Source organism: Colossoma macropomum, unplaced genomic scaffold (assembly GCF_904425465.1).
Source record: "Colossoma macropomum unplaced genomic scaffold, Colossoma_macropomum, whole genome shotgun sequence".
Classification (NCBI taxonomy): Eukaryota; Metazoa; Chordata; class Actinopteri; order Characiformes; family Serrasalmidae; genus Colossoma; species Colossoma macropomum.
The window spans coordinates 36,865,604-36,878,344 of NW_023494804.1; the positions used below are offsets into that span (position 1 = coordinate 36,865,604).

At 38.4% G+C, this 12,741-nt stretch overlaps 1 protein-coding gene across 1 annotated transcript in view; it reads right to left on the reverse strand.

Moving 5' to 3' along the window:
• The window catches only part of LOC118824277 (fibrillin-2-like), a 107,480-nt gene that overhangs the window by 44,864 nt on the left and 49,875 nt on the right, over nucleotides 1-12,741 (reverse strand). The window contains exons 19-23 of the mRNA XM_036594304.1: nucleotides 10,614-10,739; nucleotides 6,586-6,705; nucleotides 4,811-4,948; nucleotides 2,219-2,269; nucleotides 1,848-1,973 (exon numbers count right to left, since the gene is read on the reverse strand). Of these exons, the coding sequence (XP_036450197.1) occupies nucleotides 1,848-1,973; nucleotides 2,219-2,269; nucleotides 4,811-4,948; nucleotides 6,586-6,705; nucleotides 10,614-10,739 (561 nt within the window). The remainder of the gene's footprint in view (nucleotides 1-1,847; nucleotides 1,974-2,218; nucleotides 2,270-4,810; nucleotides 4,949-6,585; nucleotides 6,706-10,613; nucleotides 10,740-12,741) is intronic.

The window sequence follows — 12,741 nt, forward strand, 5'->3', positions numbered from 1 at the left end:
TGATTTTGCAGCCAATGTGTTTCTGCTGATTGTACGGCTGTGTTTACTCCATTTAACACTTGCGTGAGTAATGGGTGTGTCTTAAATTAGGGGTGCATGATATATGCATGAGGTGACATACAGTACTGTTCAACAGTTTGGAATCACTGTTCAAAAGTCAATGTTTTCGATGATATAAACAAACTTGGTCCCAGGCAGTTTATAGAATGAATTCAGGATACTAGTACTGTGCAATAGATTTTTAATAATTTAAAATCCTTCTTAAAAGACTGAACAAAATATCTATACATACATTTTAGTGTATAGCTTATAAGATTTAAACCAACGCTGTATACGTTATTAATGTTTAAAATACAAAAATTTTTACTGATGTAACTTGAAATGTAACAAGTGATTCCACACTTTAAAAGTTTCATAGTGTACTAGTTGTTGATAAATGGAAAAATTAGATTAATATTAGTCTGATATTGAAATTGTGACCCAATAATTACAACCAATAACATGGCACCTCATTTTTGCTTGTGAATACACTGACACACGTACAGACATCCTCTGATGCTGTAGAGTGAAAATGTGAGCAGCGTGTATTTAGTCATTTTGTTCATTTGGTCATTTGAAAATTATTCCAGTGATCTGTATAGCCTAAAGAATATGAAGCAGCTAGCTTTTTATGCATTTCATTGATTATGATGGGAACTTGTTTTAAAAGCAAAACAGTAAAATTATCAGTTATAATTTGTGTTGTATTGTCCACAGCAAGGTATTATCAGTTATCACTACTGGTATAGAAATTTCAAGAGTTAGTTCTATGTTAAATAGCTCAATTCAATCATTATAAGGAGTATCTGGACATTTTTTGAGACATACGGAACAGATTTATTATAAGAGGTGCTTATTACTGACAGTATACTGACAAATTGTGCTGGCGGACAATTTAGCGAGTTATCTATCCTTTTGGTTCTGGTTAAAATTCTGTCATCAGATAAAAATAATATATATTTTTTTTTAAGGTTTGGACTTAGTAAGGAAAAATAAGAGTGATTGCTCTACCAACAGTGTGGACAAAGTAATGGAAAGCTTTAACACTGGAGATTTCACAACCACAAAAGTTTCAATGTGTGCTTTAGCAGTAGTTTGGAAAAGAAAACTGTCAATTCATCACTTAGGCAAAAGCTGCTCTCACAACACTTTGATGAGAGCTGTTCACTACACCCAAAGTACTAGAACTAGGAAGAGAAGTTTAAAACACTGTTCCAATTTGATTTTAGTTTTTTTTATTTCCTGCACCAAATGAAGAATAATATGACATGGCAAGCATTCAGAAAATATTCTTCCATTGAAAATAAATCTTTTCTCTCTGTTTCTAAGCATAATTAATGGCAGCCATGTTTTTAGAAAACTACGACAAGCTTTTCACAGGTATGAAACAGCGCACAGTCAGTATTTACTATGAGTCTTCGTAAAAGGTGGCTCATTATAATATTCTCCTCCTAGTGTTTTGTGCTTTGAGATGGAAACACAAATGCATAAGCAATGAGGCAAAGGCACAAGAGAGCATCAACCACCCCTTTCATCCTATCATGGGCATAAAGGGCTGTTGCACCTATTAAGTAAATCAAAACAGACATTTTTAATACGAAAATAGGGTTTGTGACAGTGCAACGTTAGTAAATCTGCCCCACAGCGTAGGTCACACACAGGCAATGAACGCTACAGAACACATCAATGTGGCCAGCGTTCAAGGCTGAATCTGCACTGCAGCCGTTTATCTCTTCTCTACTTTTACATGATTTGCCACTGGAAGAGAAGGAGTTCACTACCTCAATGTGGAGGGTACGCTGACTCACCTACACAGAGGCGTCCAGTAGAGTCCAGCGTGAGGCCTTCAGGACACTGGCACTTAAAGGAGCCTCTTGTGTTCACACACCGTCCATTAAGACACACACCAGGAAACACCTCACACTCATTTACATCTACAAAAAGAGGGCATGAAACAGAGAGAGAGGGTGGAAGACAGAGAGAGAAACTTTCTTGGCACCCAATCACAACCGGGTACACGTCTGAAAGCCAGAGGCGATAAATAGTTTATCAGAATTAATTAAAGATGGACTAGAAATTTCGAACTGAATTAATAATGCAGATGTTCATGTTTTATGAACATCTGTTTCAAAAGAAGCCCAGGAGCAAATAAGAATTAAACAGAACACATTTCTCTTACCCTCACAAACGGTCCCTCTTGGTCGAGCAAACCCTCTTTGACAGACAGGATCTGAAAATACGACAAATGTTCACGTTTAAAGCAGTTATTTAAAAATGTGAGCACTAGAAAGTATTAACACAAGTAGGCTAATCACAAACAAGTCACTTATAAGAGTTGCAGTACTGTGCAAGAGTCCCAGGCCACCCTTATCTATTTAATTTCCAGTCAAACGGAAACTGCAAATGAGCTGCACTCTTGGACAGAAATACTTTAGACATGATCACTTCACTACTTTCCCTGTTGTTTCAGACCTCACTCATGAAAGGCTTGAGAATGAGCTGATGAGGTGAATTATGCATGTGTGGTGCTCTCTGTGGTTAAGTCTGTCATTAGGGAGCTGCTGGCAAAAGTGTAAAGCCCCAGAGAAAACACTGAGGTTCTTGAGAGAAGGCCCAGTCAAACCAATTAGGAGATGACATGAGCAGCGAAATGCTTTGAGAGACAGGCATAAAGTCAGACCACATGAGAGCGGAGAATGGGCTACCCAATGCATTCACAAGAGCAGCTCATGGCATCCATTTCAGTTACAGAACAGCAGTGCAGCTGTAGTTGCTGACATAACATGTGCCAAGGCTCTGTCAGTTTATATTGGTGCTAGTTCACTAGACAACATAATGAGCTTTTTTTCAGCAGTGGCATACAATGATATAAGTCCCAGCAATTATAAACACCAGAGAAATTACACCTCACTAAAATTATGTTTCTCCAGTGGTTGGGTTGAGACTGTTAAAAAAACATGTGTATAAAAATACACTGGCAGTTACAGCATCTGAGCACTGACCAGCAAAACCAGAGGATAATAGATGGGAAGAATTAATTAAAACAACAACCCCCACTTTCACTCACATCACAGCAATCCAACTGCCTATCAGATCTCAAACCTCTATGACTTCACACTGAGCACAAAGCTATACTATGGAGCAATGGCATTATCATCAGTGTGATCATGCTAATTTCCACTAGTGGAATTTATTTGGATTTGCAATTATAAGTTAGTTCCAAGCTAACAGTTCTGTGATTGACTTTCCCACATTTGTAAGACACACTTTACTTTGTAAATTGCAAACTTCTCAGAGAATCCTTCAGTAAACCTTTAATATGAAGCATAACTCTTAATATTATTCTAGGAGACTCTTTAGCCTGGTAGCTATCGGCTGAGCTGGCTGTTAAACAGAACTGAATTCTTATGCGGAGAGTGTTTAGTATGGGCAGATTAATAATACTGATCTAGCAGTAACTCAGTGGAAATTATAACTATAATAGCATTAGTGATTGCTCTCCACTGCCTTTGCTCCACAGCAATGTGCTCAATGTTTTAGTTAGTACTAATTTGCTTTGGAACATTGGAAACACTTTGCCTTTAACTCACTTTATTTTTTGTCTAAAATATGTTTTACAAACACAACTTACACATTCTTATAATGGGGTTCTAATACAAACACAACTTACACATTCTTATAATGGGGTTCTAATATTGAATGTCTATCAATAATAATCTATACTAATATCTATAACTAGGTGCACTATGCAAGCTGGGACTGAGCTTTTTGGCACTGATAGTATAATGTGTCATGAACACTACTTATAATGCATTATCATAATATGTCGATAAAGTGTAATGCCTTTTATAAACATTTCTAGGCACATTTGCAATGTGTTATGAATACATTACAATGTGTTATGAATGTGTTTATAAACTCTTATAGACACAGCATTCATAGAGAGAGCTATAGTGCTATCTAAACAGAGAAATAGATATAGCATTTATGCTAAAAGTAGCTCTAAGCAGTGAAAGCAATTGAACTGCATATGTAATATAATTAACAGCCATTTGCAAAAGTTTGAACATCCCCATTTTTTTCAATATTTCAAATTAAGCAAACAAACAGTACATTAAATGTGCAGAAGTACGTTTTCTGTAAAGAATGTGAACTTATTTTCACTTTAAAAAATCAATAAAAAATGTAATTTGTCCAAGGCTGCCTAAACTCTTGCATACAACTGTATACTGATTCTTCAAAGAACCACTAGATATGCTAAGAACTTGGGGTGGGTATCACTGGTTTTTCAGTTCCAAGAGCAATACCAATACCTTGGTATTGGACAAGCACTGCACACTTATCAATAAGCATGCATGTTAATAACCTGCATAGAAATGTAATTTAGACAGCCAATCAGCAGTCTAGATTTTGGAACAAGCATGCTAATGTGCTCACTGATGCTGATTAGATTGACTAATTAGGTACTGAAATTTGGTATTGTATGATAAGGGGTTTTTCCATATTGGGTAGCACTTAAGTAATTTGGTCAGTACTAAAAAAGAATTGAATTTCGATACCTAGCCCTACCAACAACAAATCAAATCCCACAGTGGGCTAAATAAAAAATTATTTATCATCTATTAATCTATTAATCATTCCAACTGACATGGTAACTGATAGAAGAATCACAGACAAAAAATGATAAAACACATCAACACAGTATAAACTGAACACTTACATTATGGCTTTGGGGTAAAACACTGGTTTCAAATGGTTTCTACAGACTTACCAATCTCGCAAGGCTCACAGGGACTGCCCCACGCTGCCCCCAGTGTGGCACAGCACTCGGACCTCAGAGTACCCCCGTTAATATTCACCTCACAGCGGCCTTCTTGGATGGTGAGCCAGCATGTCCCTTTCAGAGAATCTGTGGAAACCAAATTTCACTTCCAATATTCACAATTAATGCGAAAAGTAGGTATATAAATGATTAACCATTAACTATCAAACAAACTATTGTTTATCCAATACTATTGGTAAAAAATGTTAATATAAGTTTGTCATTTATAGTAAACAGCAGTTTCAATTTGAGCAGGTGAATTTATTATTTAAGTTGAGGAACACTTCAAATTGTATGCATGAGGATGCTACAGTCAACTGGTTCTGCTCAATAGGCCAACTAAAAATAAAGTATGTGTCTAAAGCCGTGTTGTATGCGTCCATTTTCGTGAGGATGATAACACAACTACAACCAATATGTACCATATTGAAAGCAAACATCCACAAGTGTTTTGTCTGTGTTGTCTGTGTTGACAGTGTGATGCATGGTGGTGTAAGGAAATCACACTTGAGTGTGCAAAATTATAGAGAATGAGGTGGTTTTGGACGGCAAAGGCTTTCCAGAGTTACTGAGGTACACTGAGCCAAAGCTAGCCTTAGTCATGTAATTCAACTCAGACTTGCACCCTGAAGACTCGAGACTTGACTTGAACTCGCACTCTAAAGACTCGAGACTCGACTTGGACTTGCACCCCAGAGACTCTATACTCGACTCAGACTTGCACCTCGATGACTTAAGATTTGACTTGGACTCGCACCCCAGAGACTCGAAACTCAACTCAGACTCACACACCAGAGATTTGAAACACAAATTGGACTCCAGAGACTCAAATCTCAACTCAGACTTGCACCCGAGACTCTAGTCTCCACTTGGACTCGGACCCCAAAGACTTGAGACTTACAGTTGCACCCCAAAGACTCAATACTCGACTAGGACTTGAACCCCAGTGATTCATGAGTCGACTTGGAGTCTCAACCTGGAGACTCAGACTCACGCTCTGGTGACTCAAGACTTGACTTAGACTCCCACCCTGGTTACTCAAGACTTCACTCGATCTTACACTGTGCAGACTAGAGACTTAATTTGCACCCCTTGCACCCTGAAGACCTGGGACTTGACTCAGACCTGCACCTCTGAAGACTTGAGACTTCAGAGACTCGCACCTCTGAAGATTCAAGACTCAACTCAGACTTACACCCCTGAAGAACTGAGACTTGACTCAGGCTCGCACCCCTCAAGACTCGAGAATTGACTCAGATCCACACCTCTAAAGACTCAAGACTTGACTTATACTTGCAGCCCTGAAGACTTGAAACTTTACTCAGACTCACACCTCTGAAGACTCGAGACTCGACTTGGACTCGCACCCTGAAAACTTGAGACTAGACTCTGACTCTCACCTCAGAGACACTAGACTTGACTCAGACTCACATTAAGTGATGTGTGAACATCACTGGCACAAAGAAAGTAAAGAAATCATAAACCAGTAAACTGTGAAATGAATGCTAAAGGCAATTTAAATATTCTCTCAGAAGCATAATTAGAAAAAATCTCTTTATGTGAGAACAGGTGTTTATAGTGGACAGAACTCATTAATTTGAGACAGAGGTATTGGAACACTGTTTTTTCACTTCTTTTAGGTCATTACAAAGTGGATGGCTGCTGTTTTGGTAAACAATCAGTTCAGTGTGTGTGTGTGTTTGTGTACATCTGTGTACAATTACCGATGCAAATGAGGCCAGTTGGGTCAGGTTTGCTGCCAGGGGAGCATAAACAAGCAAAAGAGCCAGCATTGTTCTTGCACACTCCATTAATACATGGACTGCTCTCGCACTCGTTCACGTCTGCAACAAACAAGAGGGAGTTACACAGGTATAACGTAGATCAAACTCACAGACAGCACATGGACTGAGATCAAGAGGCCAAAAGGAGTAGGAAAATTTGTTGCTTCTACTGTAAATTTTAGATCTTCTTCGTATTCATATGTCATCATAACTCTTCTAATGCCAAATATGACCTCACGCTGAACGCAGAGTTACAGTGTGTTTCTGTGTAAAGAGTATAAACAGTAGGAGACATTCAAACAAATCACAATGGCTCAGAGCACAGAAATACTCCTGGCAAGACCGTATCTCCCCATTCCAGACAGACACAGTCAGCTTTGCTATTTGGAGAACATCTCAATGTTTCATCTGATGTTATTTTACAGTGAAACACTGTTAGTGTCTGAAAGTGCAGAAAGAATAGCGAGCTCCATAAAAGTAACTAGAAGAAGCCAGGAATGTCATGAAATTGAGGCCTGTTTTAACACACTCCATTAATACATATCAAGTAGATTTACAGTAAATGGTGACTGTTTCTGTGAGGCATCGATGAATCACACATAGAATCTTCCTCAGAAGAGACTGTTTTTCAGGAGCAGTTCTGGGAAGTGTTTCTGTGCTCCTTAAAGCTGAGAGCACTGTGGATGATAGCGATTATCTACTGTGGCTGAAACTACGAATGACAGAAAAAAGAAAGAAAAAAGAAAGAAAGTAAGATAGAAAGAATGAGAGGAATACTTTGAAAGAGTGAGAAAGAGAAAATGAAAGAAAAATGAGATCAGGAGAAACACTGAGATCATTAATAAAATATGCTGTCTTTTACAAAGAAAAGACTCAAACAGAGAGACCATAAAAGTGAGAGGATGAGAAAGAAAAACAGAGAAAATGGAGTGTCGGAGAAAAAAAGAAAAAGAATGGGAGAAAGAAAGAAAAAACGTGTTACAGAGAAAAAAAATAATAAATAAAAAGGGAGAGAATGAGAGCAAGACAGTGAGAGAGGCAGAATGGGTGAGGGAGATAGAAAAGAGAGACACAGAGAGTGAGTGAGTGAGTGAGAAGATGAGTGAGAAGATGAGCGAGTAAGAGTGAGTGCGTCACTGAGTGTGGCAGAGAGAGACAGAGAGAGAGAGGATGAGTGAGTAAATGTGCGAGTGAGAGACTGAGTGAGTGACTGAGTGTGTGAGAGAGGGACAGAGAGAAAGAGAAGGAGAGAGAAAAAGACTAACAGAAAGAGAGAGAAAGAGAAAGAGAGAGACACAGAAAAAAGAGAAAATGAAAGACAGAATGAGAGCAGAACAAACAAAAAATCAGAGAGAAAAAGACAATAAAGACACTCAAAGAGAGACTATGAGAATAAAAGAAAGAGAAAGATAGAAAGCAAGAGAAAGTGAGAGGATGAGCAAGAAAAAAACAGAATATAGAGTGTGAGAGAAAAAAAACAGGAGAAAGAAAGAACGAGTGAGAGAAAAAAATAAATAAAAAGGGAGAGAATGAAAGCAACAGAGAGAGACAGGCAGAATGAGTGAGGGAGAGAGAAAAAGAGAGTGAGTGAGTGAGTGAGTGAGTGAGTGAGTGAGTGAGTGAGTGTGGGAGAGAGAGAGAGAGAGAGGGAGAGAGAGGGAGAGAGAGAGAGAGAGAGAGAGAGAGAGAGAGAGAGAGAGAGAGAGAGTAAAGGCAGAACTGTAAGAACGTAGAACTCCAGAATTACTGATGGCTGCAAATTTGTGTCTCTAGTAAGCTGTTCCTCATCCAGCTCTAAACTGTATGCAGCTGTTCTGCCAGGGGGCCCACCATGCCCCCTCCCAAAACTGCTCCTGCGCCAGTCATACAAATATCCTGTTGTCCCCTGCTGGTGAGTCAGGCTGCGCCTGTGCTCTGAAGGGTCCTAACCACCAGCCAGCAACAAGGAAACTCCAAAGTGATTCACTGCTCTATAAAACCTCTCTACCCAGCAGACAAAGTCAGGGATGCTTTTCCAAGATTCCCCTTTGTCACAAAAAGCCAAAAGCCAAACTGTTTACAAGCAATGCTGTTGTGACATTTACCCCTTTAAACTAAAGGTCTTGTATGTGGATCCACACTTCAGTTTCTCAATCTCATTGCTATGTAATGTATATATAAGGTTTCACAGTAGTTACCAAATAATGCAGTGTTGTTACTGAACAATTAAGCTCTACAGCATTGCTGGCCAACAATAGCACTTAGTCATCTAACAGACGTTCTTCATATGGGTCCACTTTCTTCAGAGAGGATCTCTTGACTCACTTCAATGTGATTGAATTTACACAACTTCCTCCTTACTCCAAAGGCACTAAACTGCTTTTTTTGGTACAAACCAGTGGGGAACCCCACGGAACCTTCAAGGCCTAGTTATGTTTGAGAACTAAAAAAGCTCTAATAGTTATGGTTCGCCACTGGTGCTAATGCTGTCACGAGGATGGTATCCTCAAAGATACTTTTACAGTGCCTTTAGTTATTAGACATATCCTTTGTATCACTGTACCATATCCTGTTGCAGTTCTTTTGAAAATGTAAAAAGACTTTTAAATACAAAGTCCTGTTTTGACTACAGCTTTTTATTTAATTTTTCTATTTAAAAATGTTATGAAAATATAAAAAATATATATAAATATAAGGTACATATATCAGTGAAAGTGAATGTAGTGTACCTTTAAAGCTGAATCAGGTACACAAATGTTGCACTTTTGAGGATTTTCATTCATCAAGGTACAAATAATGTAAATGTTCCCTCAAAGGTACAACAGTGGTTTTAAGGTCAAATTGTGTACCTTAAATAAGTTTTTTCAGGTGAAAAGTACGTATTTGTACCTTTTCATGACCTAATGTTTTAAAACAGAGCAATAAAATAAAAAGCCTGGAGACGAGACAGGGTGTGTGGAGTCAGTACAACTTAGAAAATATCATTTGAGTGGATTATGATACAGTTACGTTCCCTAACTAAAAGTACCCCAGTGACAAGAGGGGTACTGCCCCAGTGACAGTTTCATACCTTCATTTCTGAGAGTGTACATTTAGTCTGTTTGCACCCTGGGGAAAAATGTGCTTTTGCAGTATCCTTTCTTAAATTTGAAGCACCTGACTGACTGGCTTACTCACTCATGTTCAGCAGGCTGAAGATGCCCCAAGGGTACAGTATTAGTACTCATTTAGTTTTTGGTGCTTCACAAGAGCGGTGCTATACATCACTTACAGTGCATGCCGTAACGTTATCTCTAAAACTTGATAACAGTACAGACAAAATTCGCACTTTTAGATGGTTGCTACAACTGTTGTTTTGCTATGCAATGTACCTCTGACCATTTTTATAGCTAACAATATGTCATACAGTGTCTAGAACCACATAAGCAAGTTTCTTGAGATTACAGAACAGCAAGGTTTGAAGCAAGTGTGTGACGATTCAGCCATTACGCTAATTAGCAGGCTACTGTCTTTCCTTACTTGTTAGATGCATTAGTCTCATAGCACCAGTGCAAAAGAAGCAAACTTTAGACACTAAACATGTTCTGGCTGATCTGTTAAATTTAGGGCCCATGTGTCAAACACAAGGCTAGATCAGGCCCACCACACAATCTTATCCGGCCCACAAAAGTATTTTAGTTTTCTGTTATTATTAGCCCTTTTTACAATGTGCTGCACTACAGTGCCCAGCATGCACTGCAACATACTCCGATAATACAACCTTAATTAAAAAAAGAAATAAAAACATTTTTTTTCTCTGGCCCACAGATTTGATAAGATTTTTTAATATGGCCCATTTCCTGGTTGAGTTTGACACCCCTGATTAAAGTGTTGTGTAGTATTATTGTGTAGTACATTGCTTTTTGCCAAACTTTCCCTTTAAAAGGAGCTTCTGAAGCTTCCAGAAAGTGTGAAAAGGTGTCCTCCACCAGGTGTCCCCTTCAGCTCACCTTCGCATGTCTCCGAGTCCTGCCTGAAGACGTAGCCCTTGGGGCAAGTACAGGTGTAACTACCTGGAACATTCCGGCATAGGCCATTATCGCAGAGGAGCCGGTTCACCAGGCATTCGTCAACATCTGCAGAGAATAAACAGAAATGACAACATTCCTTTTGGACATCATACAAAAGGCTGGACAAACAAGCATGGAGACATCAGCTGCTCGTTCGCAGCACATTTGTCAAAGTTATGATGCGTTTATTAGTGTCACCAAATAGATGATACACTATCCTTTAGGAAATAATGCATTTTCAAAATGTGCACTTGGAATGGTAAACGCATTTAATGCCTTTTTGCATTTAAGTCCTACTATTAGAAGCTGTGGGACAGTTTTGAGTAAGTGGCACATTTGAGTACAACAAAATTAAACAGTGACTAAATGCTTAATTTGTACTTATTATTATGGATCTTATATATGTATCAGCTCTAAAGTTTTCGATGTCAGACGCTTAGATTGTTCGCTTCATCAGAGTAAAGAACTAACATGGAAAGCATAATCATAAATGTGCTAAATTGAAATCATATTCTGCAAAACCCTTTCAAGAAACTATAGGACAGCCTAGAAGCAGCAGGCCAACTTCTACAGTACAAGAAAATTACTACCAGAGATCAGAAAGATGGTTCAGGAATTTATGGCCAGCCCTTAAAGGCTCGGATTGTGGAGCTCTGATGATTTTGCTTTTTTCCAAGACACAAAGATGAGGAATGCAAAAAGGCGACATGAAAAGCAGATGTTTATTCAATCGATCTAGAAAAAAAAAATAATTTAGAGCCTCTCCTCATAAAATAAAAATTAGTGCTACATAACAGCTCCATGCTGTTCTTATTTAAGTAAAAAACAACAGGGCCCACATAGCATAGCTTAGTCATTATTTTCTGTAAGTGTTATATAAATGTAAAAATCAGGAAATGTAATAAATTAATGGAATGTCCTTCATGATTTTTTGACATACAATCTTTTATCCTCAAATAAAAAGAAAAGGAGACCCACAATTTAAATGAATGCTTATTTTCTGAGACATTTCACCACCTCCTGAATTAAAGGGCAATTTCAACAACTTTTGAAAATTTCTGCTTAGTTCAGGCATGTCAAACCGAGGACCTTCTGGGCCAAAGTGCTGTGGAGATTAGCATTTACCCTCATATAATGCTCTGAATTCAGTTCATGGAGGCCTTGCTAATTACCTGATGAGCTGAATCAGGTGTGTTTTGGCCTGTTAGGACTGGAGCTTGACACGTGGCTTAATTCAATCATAAATATGTAAATAAGTCATTCAGACTGATGTGGAATGCGTTATTCTAAACTTACCAAATAAGAATTGTTCACAGTGGTGGTGATTGGAATCAGATGTTTGAAGTGCTTAATGCCTGAAAAGCTCCCTCACAGTAAGTTCTAACAGTAAACTGTTATGAATATGCTGCCTGATGTCAGAGACATTCTTTTTCAATAAGTCGGAGATGAGATTTTGGCCTAAACAAAATTTTTTTGTAATCCATTCATGGTGGAGAGGTACATGCAGTGCAAGATTTACCACTATTTTACCATTTTCAACATTACATATAAAAACTCATACGCATGTGTGTTCACTGTTTATTTTGGATAGTAGATAAATGGCTATATTTGTAAACATATGGTGTGACCCCTGGTTCCTATCACCACCACTGTAACAAAATCTGTGACTGTAAGTTTCTCTAATGAAAAATTTCACTTCAAACCCCTCTGTTTTGTAACTTTCTTTACATCTCAAAGATGAAAATACACAGACATGTTAAAAAATAAGTGCAATTCTCTTTTAACGAACAGAGGACTGTAAACTGTAAACTGACCATCCATGTATGTTCTAAACTCTGTGAAGCTACAAAATGTATTTCTGCTCTAATTGTTTGTAAACACAGAAAAACATTCATTTATGCGGCGCTAAAAAATATACACTCAGCTTTCATCTTTAACGGCAGGTTTCCTGGTTTCGCAGTAGTAGCACAGAGAATTGGAAGAACAGCCTTTCTGCCTGCCTGCTCTTGCTCCCTATCCTCCCTTTAGTGCCACTGGGCCGCCTCATTCTGGCGACAGTCTGCTGTAC